Below are 15,712 nucleotides of genomic sequence, written 5' to 3'. Positions count from 1 at the left end.
TCCTTTTGGTTGTAGGAAATATATATATAACAGAATTTTCCATTTGAAACATTTTTAAGTGTGTATAGTTCAGTGGCATTAAGTACATTTATTTTTCTGTGCAACTATCACCACTATCCATCTCCAGAACTTTTTCGTCACCCCAGACCAACACACTGTCCCTATTAAACAACTCCAGTGTCCCTCCTCCCCTCAGCCCCTGGTAACCAGTTTTACTTTCTGTCTCTGTTACTCCTTTCCTTTTGTCTACTTTTTTTTGTGGGTTAAAATACTATTATTTCTTGTTTTATCTAATGAGTACATTCTTGACAAATGTACTAATTTGATTTTTTCAAGGGCTTTTCAATAACTGTTTTTGAGGTAAGGCCTGGAAGGATACATTTATATGTGCACAAAAATGTAACTTGTGAAAAATATGTGTGTGTATATCTATATTGCTTTTTAAGAGTAATACATATATATTATAGAAATGCATATACGTTATAGTGTTACATGTAGGAACGTTATATGTATATTAACACAGGTACATTGTCAAAAATTTATAAAATATAGACAGACCAAAAGAAAAAATTATAACTTCTACCATTCAAGGAATAACCATTGACAGTATTTTGGCATATATCCTGCCATTATTTTTCATGTGTGCGTTTTTGCTTCATTTATTACAAAAATGCACTTTACTGTTATGTCTTCTTTTGTAACCTGCTCTCACGAACAGCTTTCTGTGTAATTTGGTATTACTAGAACACTTCTAACATTAAGCATTTGTTAATTGTAGTAGCAATAGATGCTTATTGCTGAAGACAAATTATAGTGACAAGAAGAACAAGAATGGTCTACCCATGATCTCACCATTCTAGGGCTGCTGTAAATATTTGACATTATCTATAGCTATGTATTTATGCAAATATAGTTTAAAATTATTTATAGCAGAAAGAAGTTTATTCTTATAGTTGTACCTATTTAAGTTTAAATAAGTTTAGTCTTAGTTATCTCTGTTAGCAGTATATGAGATCGAACCCTTACCAAAACCCCAACATTTGCCAACTTGATAAGTGATCAGTGGCATCTTGTTTAATACGCATGGTTTGGTTACTTTTTCATATATTTGTTGCACAATAGAATTCTTTTGTCAGTTGTCTACATCTTGTCCATTTTTCTACATTGACTTTTTCTTGATGATTTACAAGCTTGCTTAATAGCATGGGCTCTGGTGTTTGAATCTTGCTCTATCACTGCTAATTGTGTGACCTTGGGCAAGTTATTTAACCTTTTGAGACTTCGAGCAGGGATGATGGTAGTGTAACTGTGGGTGTGAGTAGGATCATGCTTGTACAGCATTGGCACAGCGTTCTCAGAGTGTGGTCCAGTCCCTGAGATCCACTTAGGGAGCTCTTAATACTGTTATCATGATATGGCAAAGATGTCGTTTTCACTAACCCATTCGTTCTTTCCTTTCCTTACTAATCTAAAATATTATAATAGTATTGTGAAAGGTGCATACGTTTTAGAGTTAGACTACCTTGGGTTTTAATCCCAACTCTGTTACTTAGTTGAAATCTCTCAGCCTCAGTGTCTTTAGAATGAAGATGATAATACCTACCTTGCATGGTTGAATACTTGGCATTAGCATTAGCTGCTATTATTATTAATAATAGTTATAGTCTTATAGGTCTATTCTGGATTTTTTATTCTTTTGAGTTGTGACTGACACAACTTTATCACGAGTTTAATTGAATTTTTTGTCCTGTTATCTGTAGTTTGCAGATGCTGAAGGTTATTTTGCTGCTTGCACAACAGATACAACTATGAATAGTTCTTTGGTAAGTGCTTCTTTTCTTGTCAGGAATGGAGCGGGTGGAGTTGAGCCATGGTGGGAAGGACTGAATAGCTCTGATTACACACAGCTATATTGGTGGGGGCGGGGGGGGAGACTCTCCAAGATTATTTCAGTTTGGTACTCTCTTTCCTTAGGGATACCTGGGGCCAAAAAGTAAGCAATTCAGCCACCATGAGGGAGAAAGAGGAAGGGAAATAGTTAAGGAGTGAAAATAGTAAAGAAAGAGACAGCGCTTTGTCCTTTGTTTCTTACTAACTTTGTCACTTCATGTTTATTATTATTATTATCACTTAGAAACACATGTATTTGCTTGACACTGAGAATATATAAGCAGAGTTTTTATTCTACAAATTTTTAAGTGTTTAATATGTATTAAGCACTTGTTTTTGACTCTAAAAATATAGCTTATATTCTAGTGTGTGAGAGCGTAAGTTTGGGAATGAGAAGGAGACAGATAATAAACAAATAAAGTAATTCATATATTTTAGGCATTTATAAGCTCATTGGGGAGATAGTATATAAAAATCTATTCTTTTTAGGCCATCACTAAAACATCTCTTTTTAATGTAGTGTCCAAAATGTGGCATTCTGTCTGAGAAGAATTTTAAAGTTGCTCTAAAATTTAATACCAATTTGTGAAGCACTAGTTTGGTGGACCTTATTGACAGTACAGTTTTTTGTTTGTCTGGCTTCTAGAACTACATTTGTATGCAGAGAAGGTTACCAGGTGCTGTGAAGAGTTTATGATGCTAAGAGAAAATGTCATTTCTTTTCTCCGGGATCTTAATCATCAACAAGATTACTATCAGTTGTCTCTTGCAGTGTAGAAGGCAGAGCTGAGATAGCAGCCTACTCTCCTAACTACTCTTCTTTTAATTTTTGCTATTATCTGTAAGATGGATATGTCAGATTGGTCTAGGCCAAATGCTATAATGAAAAATTCAATGCAACAAAGAGACTATCTATTTCTAGGTCCTATTGTTTCTTCATTTACTCAGTATTTTTCATTGCGGAGTTCTATACCAGGAGTTAAAAGAGAAAAATATAAGACACAATTTTATGTAAATTTAAGAAACACTCTAGTTGGAGAATTGTTCCTTAAATATAGATCATCTGAACAATATTTGCAGAAACAGTTGAGGAATTTAGAACCACTGTAGACCTTTAGAACATGGTTAGATAATCTGGCTTTAATTCTATTTTCTACCACTGGGTTATTATATCTCAGCTTCTAGGAAAGTTCCTTTAAAATACCGTTTTATAAGGGTATTGCAAGGACTAATGAGAAATGTATGTTTAACTGCTCTGGAATTGGTGCCTGGTACATAGTAAGAACTTGTAAGTGGTACCTACTTTTTCTTATCTATTAATGCTAAAAAAGTTTTCAGCAACTTTTTGTGTTTGTTGTATCTTAAGTAATAAGAGAAACAATTTGGAAAATATGTATATATACTATATATAACAGGTGATTATTTATTGTCTGCCTTCCCCTTTGGACTACGTAATCACTGAGGACACTGTCTTTATTCACTCTTATATCCCTAGGACCTAGGACATCACCTGACATAGTGGGACTCAGTATGTATTTGTTAAAATAATGAATGAAAAGGAATGGGAGATAAACTGTTAGTTGAGAGAGAGGTCTGCTTTTAGGACATTTAAGTGTTAAGTATCAGAACATACCAGTGCTATATTGTTACACTTATAAACTTTAAACTGATTCTTTTCTGTCATTGTACCTGTGTGAATCATTTGAGTTTCCTTTTTAAATCTTAAAAATACATTTTGGGAAAATTGTGCTGTAAAAACATGGTGAACAGCCATGTTTTGGCTGGTATCTGCGTACAAACCATCCACTTAAATTTTAGCCAATATATCAGCTATTATATTTTTGTTTATATTTGTTTCTGTTTCTATTATGGTCCAGAGTGAACCTCTGTATGTTCCTGTGAAATTTCATGATCTCCCTAGTGAAAAACCTGAGAACACAAGCATTGATACTGAAAAAAGTAAGCAATACTTAGAATTTCCTAGCTTTAGAATGGGTGGGAATCATCACTTTCTTCACACCATCCCAAAACTTAGTGATTTTTTGGATCACCTGACAGTTCTTCTGTTCCACAAGGTATTGGCTTGCCTGTAGTCTTCCAGAAGTTTGACTGGAAGTTTTTATCAGTTCAACTGGAAATAATTTCCAAATACCAGAAATCTCTATGCTTTTGTTACGTATATATGTAATGTTCTCTTCAACCATGCCGTCAAAGAACTTGATGGCCAATTATAGGAATTTTGCTGGTTCTGTGAATCGACTAAAGAATACCAGCTTCAACATAAGGGGCACAATATTTATCCATAATGTTCTTTTGCAAGGTATGGACGTATAGAGGAATATTCCATATGCTCAACTGGAAAGTAATTCTTCTAAATTGAGTATCAGTGAGGAAAAATCCCAGGTTTTACTATAAATGTTAAAATGATAATCATACTATAATTCTGAACTAGACAGTTGTGTGTGTATACAGTTGCAGAGATCTTGTTTGAATATTGGTCTTACCTTAAACCTTTAAAACATTTTTATAGATGAAAATGTTTTTTTCTGTTAACATTTTGAATGAGCAAAGCTGCCCCAGGTGATGATATAACTGTTTTTTCTTTGTTCAAGTCTGATCATAGATGGATTTAATAATATGCATATATTAGTAAATTAAGACCTCTGACTTTCGTTCGATGTAAGGAGAAACATTTAATCATTTGTATGTACTTTTTCTTTTAAGCTCCCAAAAAGTCTCGTGTAAGGTTCAGTAATATCATGGAGATTCGACAGCTCCCATCAAGCCACGCGTTGGAAGCTAAGTTGTCTCGCATGTCACATCCTACTGTGAAAGAGCAGGAATCCTTACTCAAAACTGTGGGGAAACTTACTGCAACTCAAGTAGCAAAAATTAGCTTTTTTTTTTGCTTTGTGGTAGGTCTTCTCTTTATTATATGTTTGGAACTGGAATTTTAAGATAGCATACATACCAACTGTGGAAGTATAAGACTTTTAGGTTGCTTAATCATGGCTTCAAACGCTGCTAATTGGCATCATTGGGAATTAGAGTGCTGAACTTAATAAATGCTTGTCATACCTCAAAGAATTTAATGCATATTTTAACACTACAACTACTCATATATTCAGAATCGAGCATGGACTCATGGTCAGAATAATGAAGAGAGTTATTTTATGCTATGCTGTATACAAGGGCTAGTAAATAGCCAGATAAGAGTTTACTGTATAGATTTCTTTAAACAGTGTATTTACAGTTTTATATTAAATTCATGTAAATATGGCCAGATATTTTAGCAAATACTCGTAGTAAACATTTTTATGGAATTTTTTGTAATATTGTTGATAGCTTCTCTATTATTTTCATATAGAAACTGAAACTGTCTTAAGATTTCACAAAGAATAATCATATAGCAAATAAAATATTTTGGGTTAAACTGGAATTAGAGACTTATCTGAGTTTGTGAAAACTCTTGAAGTTTAGAATTTAAAAAATGTATTTCAGCATGCATATATATATCATTGAAGTCGCCTAATTCAAGTTTATTTAGCATGAGCCTTTAAGATTTAAATTTTTACTGAGCATTGCTAATGTTAATATTATTAGCCCGGTTTATAAGGCTTTTTACTTCACAATTTGCCTCTCCTTACTGCATAGCCTGTTGTCCTCCATCCTCTACCTGAATAACCTCTGTTTTAGTGACACCTTAATTAATTATATTCAGCAATATGAATCAAGAAATCTTTGGGAGTTGAAATATGATAATTGTATAAGTAATAACTTTAAATGCTCATGTATTTTGATTTTGCTGTTTGTTTTTGTTGTGATATCTTAGTTTAAATGAGTATAAGGCAAAACTAAGATTTATTAATTATATGTAACCTAATTTTCAAATAAAACCTGAGTTGAAACATAATAAAAAGATCTATGTAGTAAAAGTTTAAAAAAGCAGGGGGAGGGGGAGATAAGAGCCAGATTAAACATGTAATATGTGTGGGGTTGGGGGTGGGGCCAGGGCAGCGTGGAGGAAGCTGGCGATAGAATGGATGACCTATCAGGCACTTAGATTTAAAGGATGAGAGCTCTTTCAGGTGAGCACACAATTCATCCCTAGGCAATTGGCAAGAAGGCAAAAGGGAAACCTTCTGAGTCACACAGCTCACTGTCTATTAAAAGGAAGTATCTCTTCTTCATTGGATAAAGCAAACTTTTTCCTAATTCAGAACTCTGAGAGAATGCATTGAGGCACTACTCTGTATGGCAAATTTACAGATAGATATGTGCAGATAATAGCCTTTTAAAAATATTGTGGTAAAATGTGCATACCATAAAGTTTACCATCTTAACCATTGTAAGTGTACCTCCAGTGGGATTAAGTGCATTCACATTGTTGTGCAACCATCACCACCATCCATCAACAGCTCTTTTTTTAATCTTACAAAAAAACCTCTATACCCATTAAATTATAACTCCCCTTGCCCACTTCCCCCATCCCCTGACAGCCACCATTCTAGTTTCTGTGAATTTGACTACTCTAAGTGCCTCATATAAGTGGAATCATACAGTACTTTTTCTTTTGTGACTAGCTTACTTCACTTAGCATAACGTCTTTATAGCATGTGTCAGAATTTCCTTCCTTTTTAAGGATGACTAATACTCCATTGTACATATGTACCACATTTTGTTTATTCACTCATCTGTTGACGTACACTGGGTTACTTCCACCTTTAATAGTCATTTTTAAAAAATCAACCTTAAATAAGTTATAAGAGCAGAGAGTTATGATAGTCTTTAGTAAAAGCATTTCTGCAGAAAGAGTAATGTAGTCCAGGTCTATAGCTTTTTTGGAAACCTAACTTAATAGAGTGATAAGCTCAAATGAGGTCTAGAGCTGACCTCATCTGCTGTTCAATAGAAATATAACCTGAGACTCACATGCAGGTCATGTGTGTACTTAAAAATTTTCTAGTACCCAAGTTAAAAAAAAAGAGAAACAAGTGGAGCTAATCTTAATACTGTGCTGTATTTTTATTTAACCCACTATATATAAAATATTTCAACATTCTTAATATAAAATTATTGATGAGATAATTTAAATTCTTTTGCACTGAAATCTTTTAAGCATTTCAATTTCTGTTTCACTTTCAGTTTTTATTTCAATTTTAATTTCTACTTTTTTAAAATTAAATGTATTGGAGTGACATTGGTTAGTAAGATCATATAGGTTTCAAGTGTACATTTCTATGATACATGATCTGCATATTGCACTGTGTGCCCACCACCCACAGTCAGATCATCTTCCATCACCATATATTGCCCCCCTTTTCTCTTTACTACCCCTCACCCTCTTCCTTCTGGTAACCATATACTGTTACCTGTGTCCACAAGTTTCAGTTTTCTATTCCACGTATGAGTGAAATCATACGGTTCTTTGCTCTTTCTGACGGACTTATTTCACTTAGCATGGTATTCTCAAGGCCCATCCATGTTGTTGCCAATGGCAGTGTTCATCCTTTCTCAGGGCTGAGTAGTGCTCCATCGTGTGCATGTCGCACACCTTCTTTACCCAGTCCTCTAACCCAGGACCCTTTGGTTGTCTCCATGTCTTGGCCACCGTGAATAATGCTGCAATGAACCATAGGGGTGCATATATCTTTGCAAATAATTGTTTTCAAGTTTTTTGGGTAGATCCCCAGAAGAGGGGTTTCTGGGTCATATGTTAGCTCTATTCTTAATTTTTGAGGAACCGTCAGACTGTTTTCCATAGTAGCTGTACTAGTTTACATTCCCACTAGCAGTATATGAGGGTTCTTTTTCCCCACAGCCTCTCCAACACTTGTTATTACTTGTCTTCTTGATAATAGCTACTCTAAGAGGTGTGAGGTGGTATCTCGTTATAGTTTTGATTTGCATTTCCCCAATAGCTAATGAAGTTGAACATCTTTTCATATATCTCTTGGACATTTGTATGTGATCTTGGGAAAGCTGTCTGTTTAGGTCGTCTGCCCATTTTTTAATTGGATTGTTTGTTTGGGGTTGAGTTGTATGAGTTCTTTATATATATATATGTATTTTGAATATTAACCCCTTGTCGGAGTTGTTGTTTGCAAGTATCTCCCATTTGGTTGGTTGCCTTTTTTGTTGGCGATTTCTTTTGCTTTGCAGAAGCTTTTTAGTTTGATATAGTCCCATTCGTTTATTTTTGCCCTTCCTTTACCTTTGGGGTCAAATTTATGAAATGCTCTCTAAGACCAGGGTCCATAAGTTTATTACCTATGTTTTCTTCTATGTAATTTATTGTTTCAGACCTTATATTTAGGTCTTTGATCCATTTTGAATTAATTTTTGTACATGGAGATACTACATCAAGAATACCTTTTATGGCAACTTAAAAACAAATGACCACTCATGAAATAAGTATTATATGAATTATTTGTGATAGATTAGTTATTAGTAAGTGGTTGTCCTTAACTCTGAATACAATGAAAGGAAACATTGTAAAGATAATTTTATTGCAGGGTATTTTAGATGGGTCTTTTTTGTGATGAGAATGCTATGGATTTGAGAGCCAGAGAATGGAGTTTTGAGAGAGGTGGAGAATGGGCAGGTCTTTCTGGAAAGACTTCATAGCTACTGATAAGTTGTGATGGCCTTTGAATACCTGCCATCTAAGTGTTCTGTTTTTATTTCTTTATCTTGCATTAGCAGAGACTAGTGAGGTTGTTCAGAAAATGAGCACAATATTTAAGTATTAAAATGGTAAGGAAAGTGGGTCAAGAAAGCTAATTATCACCCAATGAGCATTATCTATTCTTGCAGAAAATCTCCAAAAGATAATTAAGGGCAGAATCTTTGCCTCTTTTCTAGCATTTCAACTACAAGTAAATTGTGGCTCCTGTTGTTGTGTAAGTTTGATATTGCCCATCTCACCAGTTGCTACTTCATTTTCTTCCTTAGACAGTCAGGTGAAATTACCTAGTTAGGTGTTGCATGTTTTAAAAATGATTGTGGCACACCGGTTGAAAATCACTGATCTAGGCAGTCAGAGGACTGCAGGCAGAATCAGAATAACTTTGCCGTAGTTTCATCCTGGCTTTAGCCTTGAGGTACAGTTTAGGCTGAATGGAGACTACTGGACTCTCAGCTGTCTGCTACCTTTTAGCAGTGCTCTAAAATCATGTGTCTTTTTTGCTTCATAGAAATGAAATGTAAATGCTAATAATTATACTACTCACAAGTTCTGAGAGAGATTGAGAGGTCCCTCTTCATGGAGACAAGTCATTCCTCAGTAGACTATGATTATCCAGTCTATTTAAGTAACAGAGATGCCAAAACAGACAGTAGTTAATTTACTTAGACTCAGCAGTCTTCTTCTTAGTAGATATGTTAGTGACACTCATGTACAAATGTCAGGAGGCATACACTGCAATGCTCAGAGCAGCGTTGTTTGAAATAGGCAAAAAAGAAAAATGGATGAGTTGTGGTAATATGCATCAGATTAGCATAGCAGTGAGAATAAATGAACTTTGGAAACACACATGCACGCGCACACACATATATACACACCAGGCTTCATCAAAAGAGGCCTTATTTCTTATTGTCCAAGTCAAAGTAGGCACAGTGTTGGGAATATAAGAATATCCTAGCCTAGATGAGCAAAAGGGAAAAAAAATTCTCATAGGTGGAAAACTTCCTTTATTATGTCTAAGATTGTGAGAACTCTTTGTATTGTGTCTCTAAACTGAGAATCAGTCACGACTAGCCAGTAAATTCACAATTTTCTTGGACATTTAATATAGCCTTTTATCCAACATTCTAGCTGGGTAGTTAATTCTGTGCATCCCCATAGGCATCATCTTACTCATTTCTCATCATGCTGTGTTCATTTGTACGTATTTTAATGTTTGAGAGTTTCTCCCAACTTAAATTTGATTTATATAAACAATAGAGTGCTAGCAGTGCTTGGATAAAGAAAATTTAAAGCTGAGTTGATACTAAATTTTATCCTCATTGTAAAAAAGACCTGTATGCTGATTTTTAACCAACTATTGTTAACTTTTTAAAGGAAAAAAATCTTAGGTCTGATTATAAAGGTTTTCTCTCTTTTGGATCACTGATTTTTCAATAGAAAGCAGATAAAACCTCTCATGATAACATATTTGGGGGAGAAAAAAGAGGGATTCTAAATTGTAATGGCAAATATAAACCTATCATGCATTAGGTTTCACTTTGTTTTCTTTTTCTTTAGTGGTTTTTGGCAAATTTGTCATATCAAGAAGCACTTTCAGACACACAAGTTGCTATTGTTAATATTTTGTCCTCAACTTCTGGTAAGAAGTGTATCTTCAAAATCTGCATTATGAATTGATACCTATTTCTAATATATACATGTGTACATATATACACATTTTTATCTAGTTATAAATTATTTCATTGCTTATCATTACGTTAGTGTATTGTAACTACTTCTCAATCTTTATAGTTTTATGTCATAGCCTTGTACTGTGTATATTTCTAACAAATAATTTGCAGCATTTTTTTTTTAACTAATATGCTGGCTCTTTGTATTATAGTTGTCCTATCTTTTGCCTATTCTTTCCAAAGATCTTTTTCTAGACTCTTTGGCTAAATGTAATTGCTTATCTTAGAACTGTAATTTACCCTATGAAAGGTGTTCTTATTTTTAAAATTTCATCACCTTCTAAATCTAGAACATAACAAAAGTGTTTCCAAGCTGTAAAAATAACTTTGCATACAGGCTTAATTATGAAGAGGTGAAAACGTTACTCTGAATGCTCAGTTTAACTCTCCTTAGTTTAAAAAAATAGCGCTATACTTGGTCTGCATTGTTGAAATAAACATGCTTTATTTAGTTTAGTGGCTGTTTTTGTGTATGCTGTTTGAACATTTCAGCCTAGGTAACTGCAGTCTTACTCTTAGTTATTTAAAAATGACAAAAATTAGTTTAAAAGTTAGGTGTATAATTAACTTATTTAAAAAATCAAATTGATAGTAAATAATTTTGACAGTATTTAAGTCAATGTACCTTTTTTCACCTTTTTCTCTCCATAGGACTTTTTACCTTAATCCTTGCTGCAGTGTTTCCAAGTAACAGTGGGGATAGATTTACTCTTTCTAAACTATTAGCCGTAGTTTTAAGGTAAGAATATAATGTAAATAGCTTGTTTACACTGTTTAAAAATATAATGTTACACAGACAATAGTGCAGTGAAAGCTTGGGGAGGGGGAAGGAGTAGGTGGAAGGGGTCAACAGAGGGGGGCGGGGGGTAGGGAAGGGACATCTGTAATACTTAGAACAATAAAGATAAATTTTAAAAAATATGATTAAAATGTTTCTGGTGGTGAGAGATTAACTTACATTGTAGACTGTATAGGCAAAGAAGGTGAGGGTAGAAGAAAGTTTTAAATGGAAATCATGCTGCTCAGTCATGTGTCACATCCTAGACTAGTTTTCTAAACCTTCCTGGGGAGGGAAACGTGAGGGAAGGACCCAAGGCAGCTTTGGTTTCCCATTTATGTGACCCCATACTCCCTAAGTATTGTACTGACGTTCACATTTAAGTTAATGTGGAAACTTAATGTCCATAACCTCCCAAGTTTCCATTTTCTTTCCTTAAAACAAGTTCCTCTTTTTGTTTGTGTTTTGATTTTTACTCCTTCCACTTCTAGAAATCTAACATGCAGTCTTCTCTTACTGTCTCAGCCTCAATCTCTCACTTATTTTCTGTATAATTTATTTGGCCATTTTATATTACTGTGTAGCATTAACATTGTTAATAACTGCATTTAAATCTTTTATTTTTATTTAACTTTGTGCATGTTTGTGTTTTCTTTCCTATGAGATTGTAAACCCTTGAAAGCCAAAACTGTTGTGTCACCAAAGGCCTAGCTTGGGCTTTGCTCACCAACAGTACTCAAAAAAGATTTGTGTTGATTTGATAAAGCTATTGTTATTGTGAGAGAAAATTGGAAATCAGAGAAAGTACCAGCATGATTTAATGGAGAGATTGGTATTAGCTATCAGATAGGTTTGAATCATAGCTGTGCTCTGTGTCGCTGGGCACTTCCCTTAAACTCTCTGGGAGGACTTCCTAGATCTCAGCTGTGTGATTTTGGTCAAGTACTTCCTCTCTTTGTGCTTAGTTTTCTCGTGTGTAAAATGGGAATGGCACTATAATACCTTTCTTGTAAGGTCATGTGCATTTTGTGTGGATTAAATGAGTTAATACTATAGCTCTTATTTTATACTAATAATGTTGTTAGGAACTAATTAAATCACAAGTTCTTTGACAGTTTTACTTCAAAAATTAGTCTTAATCACTTATAAATAATTTTTATCTTTATGATTAGTCCTTTTAAGGGATTTATTATTTTACTCATCAGTAATGACTGTTATTCTCAGCATTGGAGGTGTTGTGCTGGTAAACCTGTCAGGGCCTGAAAAATCTGCTGGAAGAAATACAATAGGTAAGTATCTGATGGTGCATTCTTTCTGTTAGAATATACAGGAAAAATTTGTGCATATCATCATCACATACCCATAGAGGGTGGGCACTAACAGGGCCTCCTGAAAAAAACTTTCCTTTGGAAGTAATGTTAAAAAACTTAAAAATAGTTCACAGAATTCTCATATAGCCTTCACCCAGATTCTCTGTTAACTCTGTACATAACTACAAAACAGTTATAAAAGTCAGGAGTTAACATTGATTAGAATTATATTATCTAGTCTGTAATCCCTTTCCAATTTCATCATTTTTCCACTAATGTTCTTTTTCTGATCCAGGATCACTTGTTGCATTTGCTTATGTCTCCTTAGTTTCCTTCAATCTGGAACTACCCCTCCGTCTTCTTTTTGTCTTTTATAACCTTAACACTTTTGAAGGATACTCTCCAGTTGTCTGGTAGAATGTCTCTCAATTTGGGTTTGTCTGATATTTCCTTATGGTTAAATTTATGTTGTACCTTTATGGAAAGAATACCATGGAAGTGATACTATGTTCTGATCAGGACATTGCCTCAAAAGACACATGATGTTGATGTTACTAGTGGCATTACTAATGATGTTAATCTTATGGTGGTGTCTGACAGGTTTTCCCCTTGCTTTTGATCTATTGTTTAGATTTACAGAAAGAATGTTAATCAGAACCCAGCTTAATGGTTTTCCTCTGGATACTTTAGATATTTGAAGTTTATTGAATAGAATACTCCTAAACTATTCCTAGTTACTATCCAGTTAGTTGTGTCTTGAATTGCCGTACCTCTTTCTCACCTAGGACAGTTTTGTATGTGTAAAACATTATATGTATTTGTGTGTGTGAGATTTGCTTGACAGGCTTTTCTGTTGCTATTTTTAAAGTTTGATGATAAACAGATTTAATAAGACATTGGACTTTTGGATAATTGATTAAAGTGTTGAATATGGTCACTTGGCAGAAGCACATTATTTAGCTGTTTTTAAAGGCTTACTGAAATGTTTTTGAGAATGAGTTACTACATTAAAGAGGATCAGTATTTATTATGCATGTACTGTGAGCCCTGTGTTATGTTAGATATTTTGGAACATTAAAGAGTATAAACTAGATGTTTGTGGTTTTCAGGGAATACTTGATAGTAATCAGTAAATGAGATTTACAAAATGAAGCCACTAGAGAATAAAATTATATCACATTTAACTTTAGTAAGTAGTAAATTGTCTAAAATAGAAGACAGGTAGGGTGGAAGTTCAGCAGAGGAGAAGGAGGATGCTTTGTGGCAGAGATGGGACTTTAACAGGGCCGTGAAGATGGTAGTGGACTATGTGTTAAAAATGACACATGTAATAGGGAAAGGAGCATTGTTAAAGTTGGACCGTGTTAGGTGGCAAGATTGTTTATGCAGGGGAAATAGGAAGTGTACACTTCAAGATTTAAAAAGAAAATATTGCCCGGCCGGGCGTGGCTCAGCAGTTGAGCATCGGCCTAGGATCCAGGCGATCAGGGTTCGATTCCTGGTCAGGGCACATGCCCGGGTTGCGGGCTGCAGCCGATCAGTGACTCTCTCGTCGTCGATGTTTCTCTCTCTCTCCCTCTCCTTTCCTCTCTCTGAAATCAATAAAGATGTGTTTGGAAAAAAAGAAAAAAAGAAAATGTTGCTTACGTAAATTTTAGTATCATGACATGTATTAGTGTTTGGTTAGATCATTGAGGTGAATGTGCATGTTTGCTTTCACTTTAAACCCCTTGCTGTACTCCTGGACGGCAAAGTGGGGGCTACACTTTACCTTTTCTTATTCCTACGCTTGTTTCTTGAAACAGGATCTGACACATTGTTAGATTTTAAATACATGTGTGTTGAATGAGTTAATGATCAAATGTGTTAAATCATTATGTGGATCTTTACAGGTTCCATTTGGTCTCTTGCTGGAGCCATGCTCTATGCCGTCTATATTGTTATGATTAAGAGAAAAGTAGATCGAGAAGATAAGTTGGATATTCCGATGTTCTTTGGTAAGAATATGTTTAACTTGTGAGGCTGTTTACTCTGAATGATTAACTTAGGGTTTTGTTTTTGGTTTTTGGAGGGAATAAAAAAGCCTTCCCATCCCCTATATAATTCTTTAAAACCATCAGATTTTAAAGATCATTAAGTCCAGTGTCAGTGTTTTTCTCTTACCTTGTCCTGCATAGTCGTGTACCTGTGAGGGATTGCACATTTTCTCAAAGTGAGGTAAAGAAAGAAATGCCTTCCACTGCCTTTTTTGCATTAATGTCTTCAGTCTGTGAATCAGATATTTTCCTCACTGATATGATAGAATCATGCTGTTATAAGCAAGTGGGAGTATACCTGTTGTGTTATGTATTTTGCCATTTTTTAATTGTTGGAAGCATAGGATTGGAGAAACTGCCCCCAAATGATATGTATAATATTGTTCAGGTCTATGTACTTATTTTCATTAAAAATTGTGGGCCATATAAGGTTTTTCCATTTGTACGTCAAGAGTCGAACTCTTTCATGACATAGATTTTTCAAATTACCCAATTATACTTTCTGCCATCCATTCTTAATTTTGGGAAATAAAATACCTGATATGATTTATAAATTCTCTTTTGCCAAAAATCAGCTCAATAAAAACTTGTGTTATCTATAGGCTATGTGTGGCTATCTTTCAAAAAATACCGGAATAACAATAGATAAAGAAGCCTGGAGATGAGGGTTCAAAGTACAGCTTACAGGGAATCAGGAGGCCTGGAATATAGCTGTTATAACTTCAGTTATCTTATACTCACTGAAAATGAGGAACGTGGATTAGATGAGTAGCTTCCAAGCTGACTTACAAAGGCTTCTGGGCAGGTTGGTAGGACGTGGAGTTGTATGTGTGGGCCTGCTTTTTGGACTCCTTTGCTGCTTCCCCTGGAACAGCTCTGCTTTGCTGGCTTTGTGCCTTATCATTTAAGTTGTAGAAAAGATGTTTCTGCTAAAAGCAGTTTGATTGTCTTTACTAAAGATTAACAAAAATAAAACACTTGAAAAGCCACCAAACTGAGTGATCATCTAAGTGCCTTTTAAGTATAGACTTCAATAAATATGAAGGAAGATCATTTTAATAATCTTATTTTAGAGCCATAGAAAATTCCATCTGTAATGGAGTGAAATGCTAATTTTTTGGTGTGTTTTTGTTTGTTTTTTTAAGATCGGCAACTTTCAAGAAAAATTGCTTAATGTAATAGAATGCACATAGACATGTAACTTGATTAGTTGTCTTCATATGTGATGCAATATGGAAAGCAGTATTGATTTGACCTGAGCTTTAGAATTGAAGGGATTA

General features: G+C 34.5%; 1 protein-coding gene across 3 annotated transcripts in view; it reads left to right on the top strand.

The window, feature by feature from the left end:
- Positions 1-15,712, top strand: part of SLC35F5 (solute carrier family 35 member F5) — a 35,317-nt gene that overhangs the window by 6,165 nt on the left and 13,440 nt on the right. For all 3 annotated transcript variants that reach the window (XR_013999226.1, XM_081143281.1, XM_081143280.1), the window contains exons 5-11: positions 1,761-1,823; positions 3,768-3,849; positions 4,615-4,805; positions 10,136-10,217; positions 10,960-11,047; positions 12,311-12,375; positions 14,289-14,393. Coding sequence is in view for 2 of the 3 variants with exons in the window: in XM_081143281.1 (XP_080999407.1) it covers positions 1,761-1,823; positions 3,768-3,849; positions 4,615-4,805; positions 10,136-10,217; positions 10,960-11,047; positions 12,311-12,375; positions 14,289-14,393 (676 nt within the window). In the remaining variant the exon portion in view is untranslated. The remainder of the gene's footprint in view (positions 1-1,760; positions 1,824-3,767; positions 3,850-4,614; positions 4,806-10,135; positions 10,218-10,959; positions 11,048-12,310; positions 12,376-14,288; positions 14,394-15,712) is intronic.

This window comes from Miniopterus schreibersii, assembly GCF_964146895.1.
Source record: "Miniopterus schreibersii genome assembly, chromosome: 7".
In the NCBI taxonomy this organism is placed as follows: Eukaryota; Metazoa; Chordata; class Mammalia; order Chiroptera; family Miniopteridae; genus Miniopterus; species Miniopterus schreibersii.
Note: the sequence above shows the minus strand (reverse complement) of the source record. Positions and strands in the feature narration are given on the sequence as shown.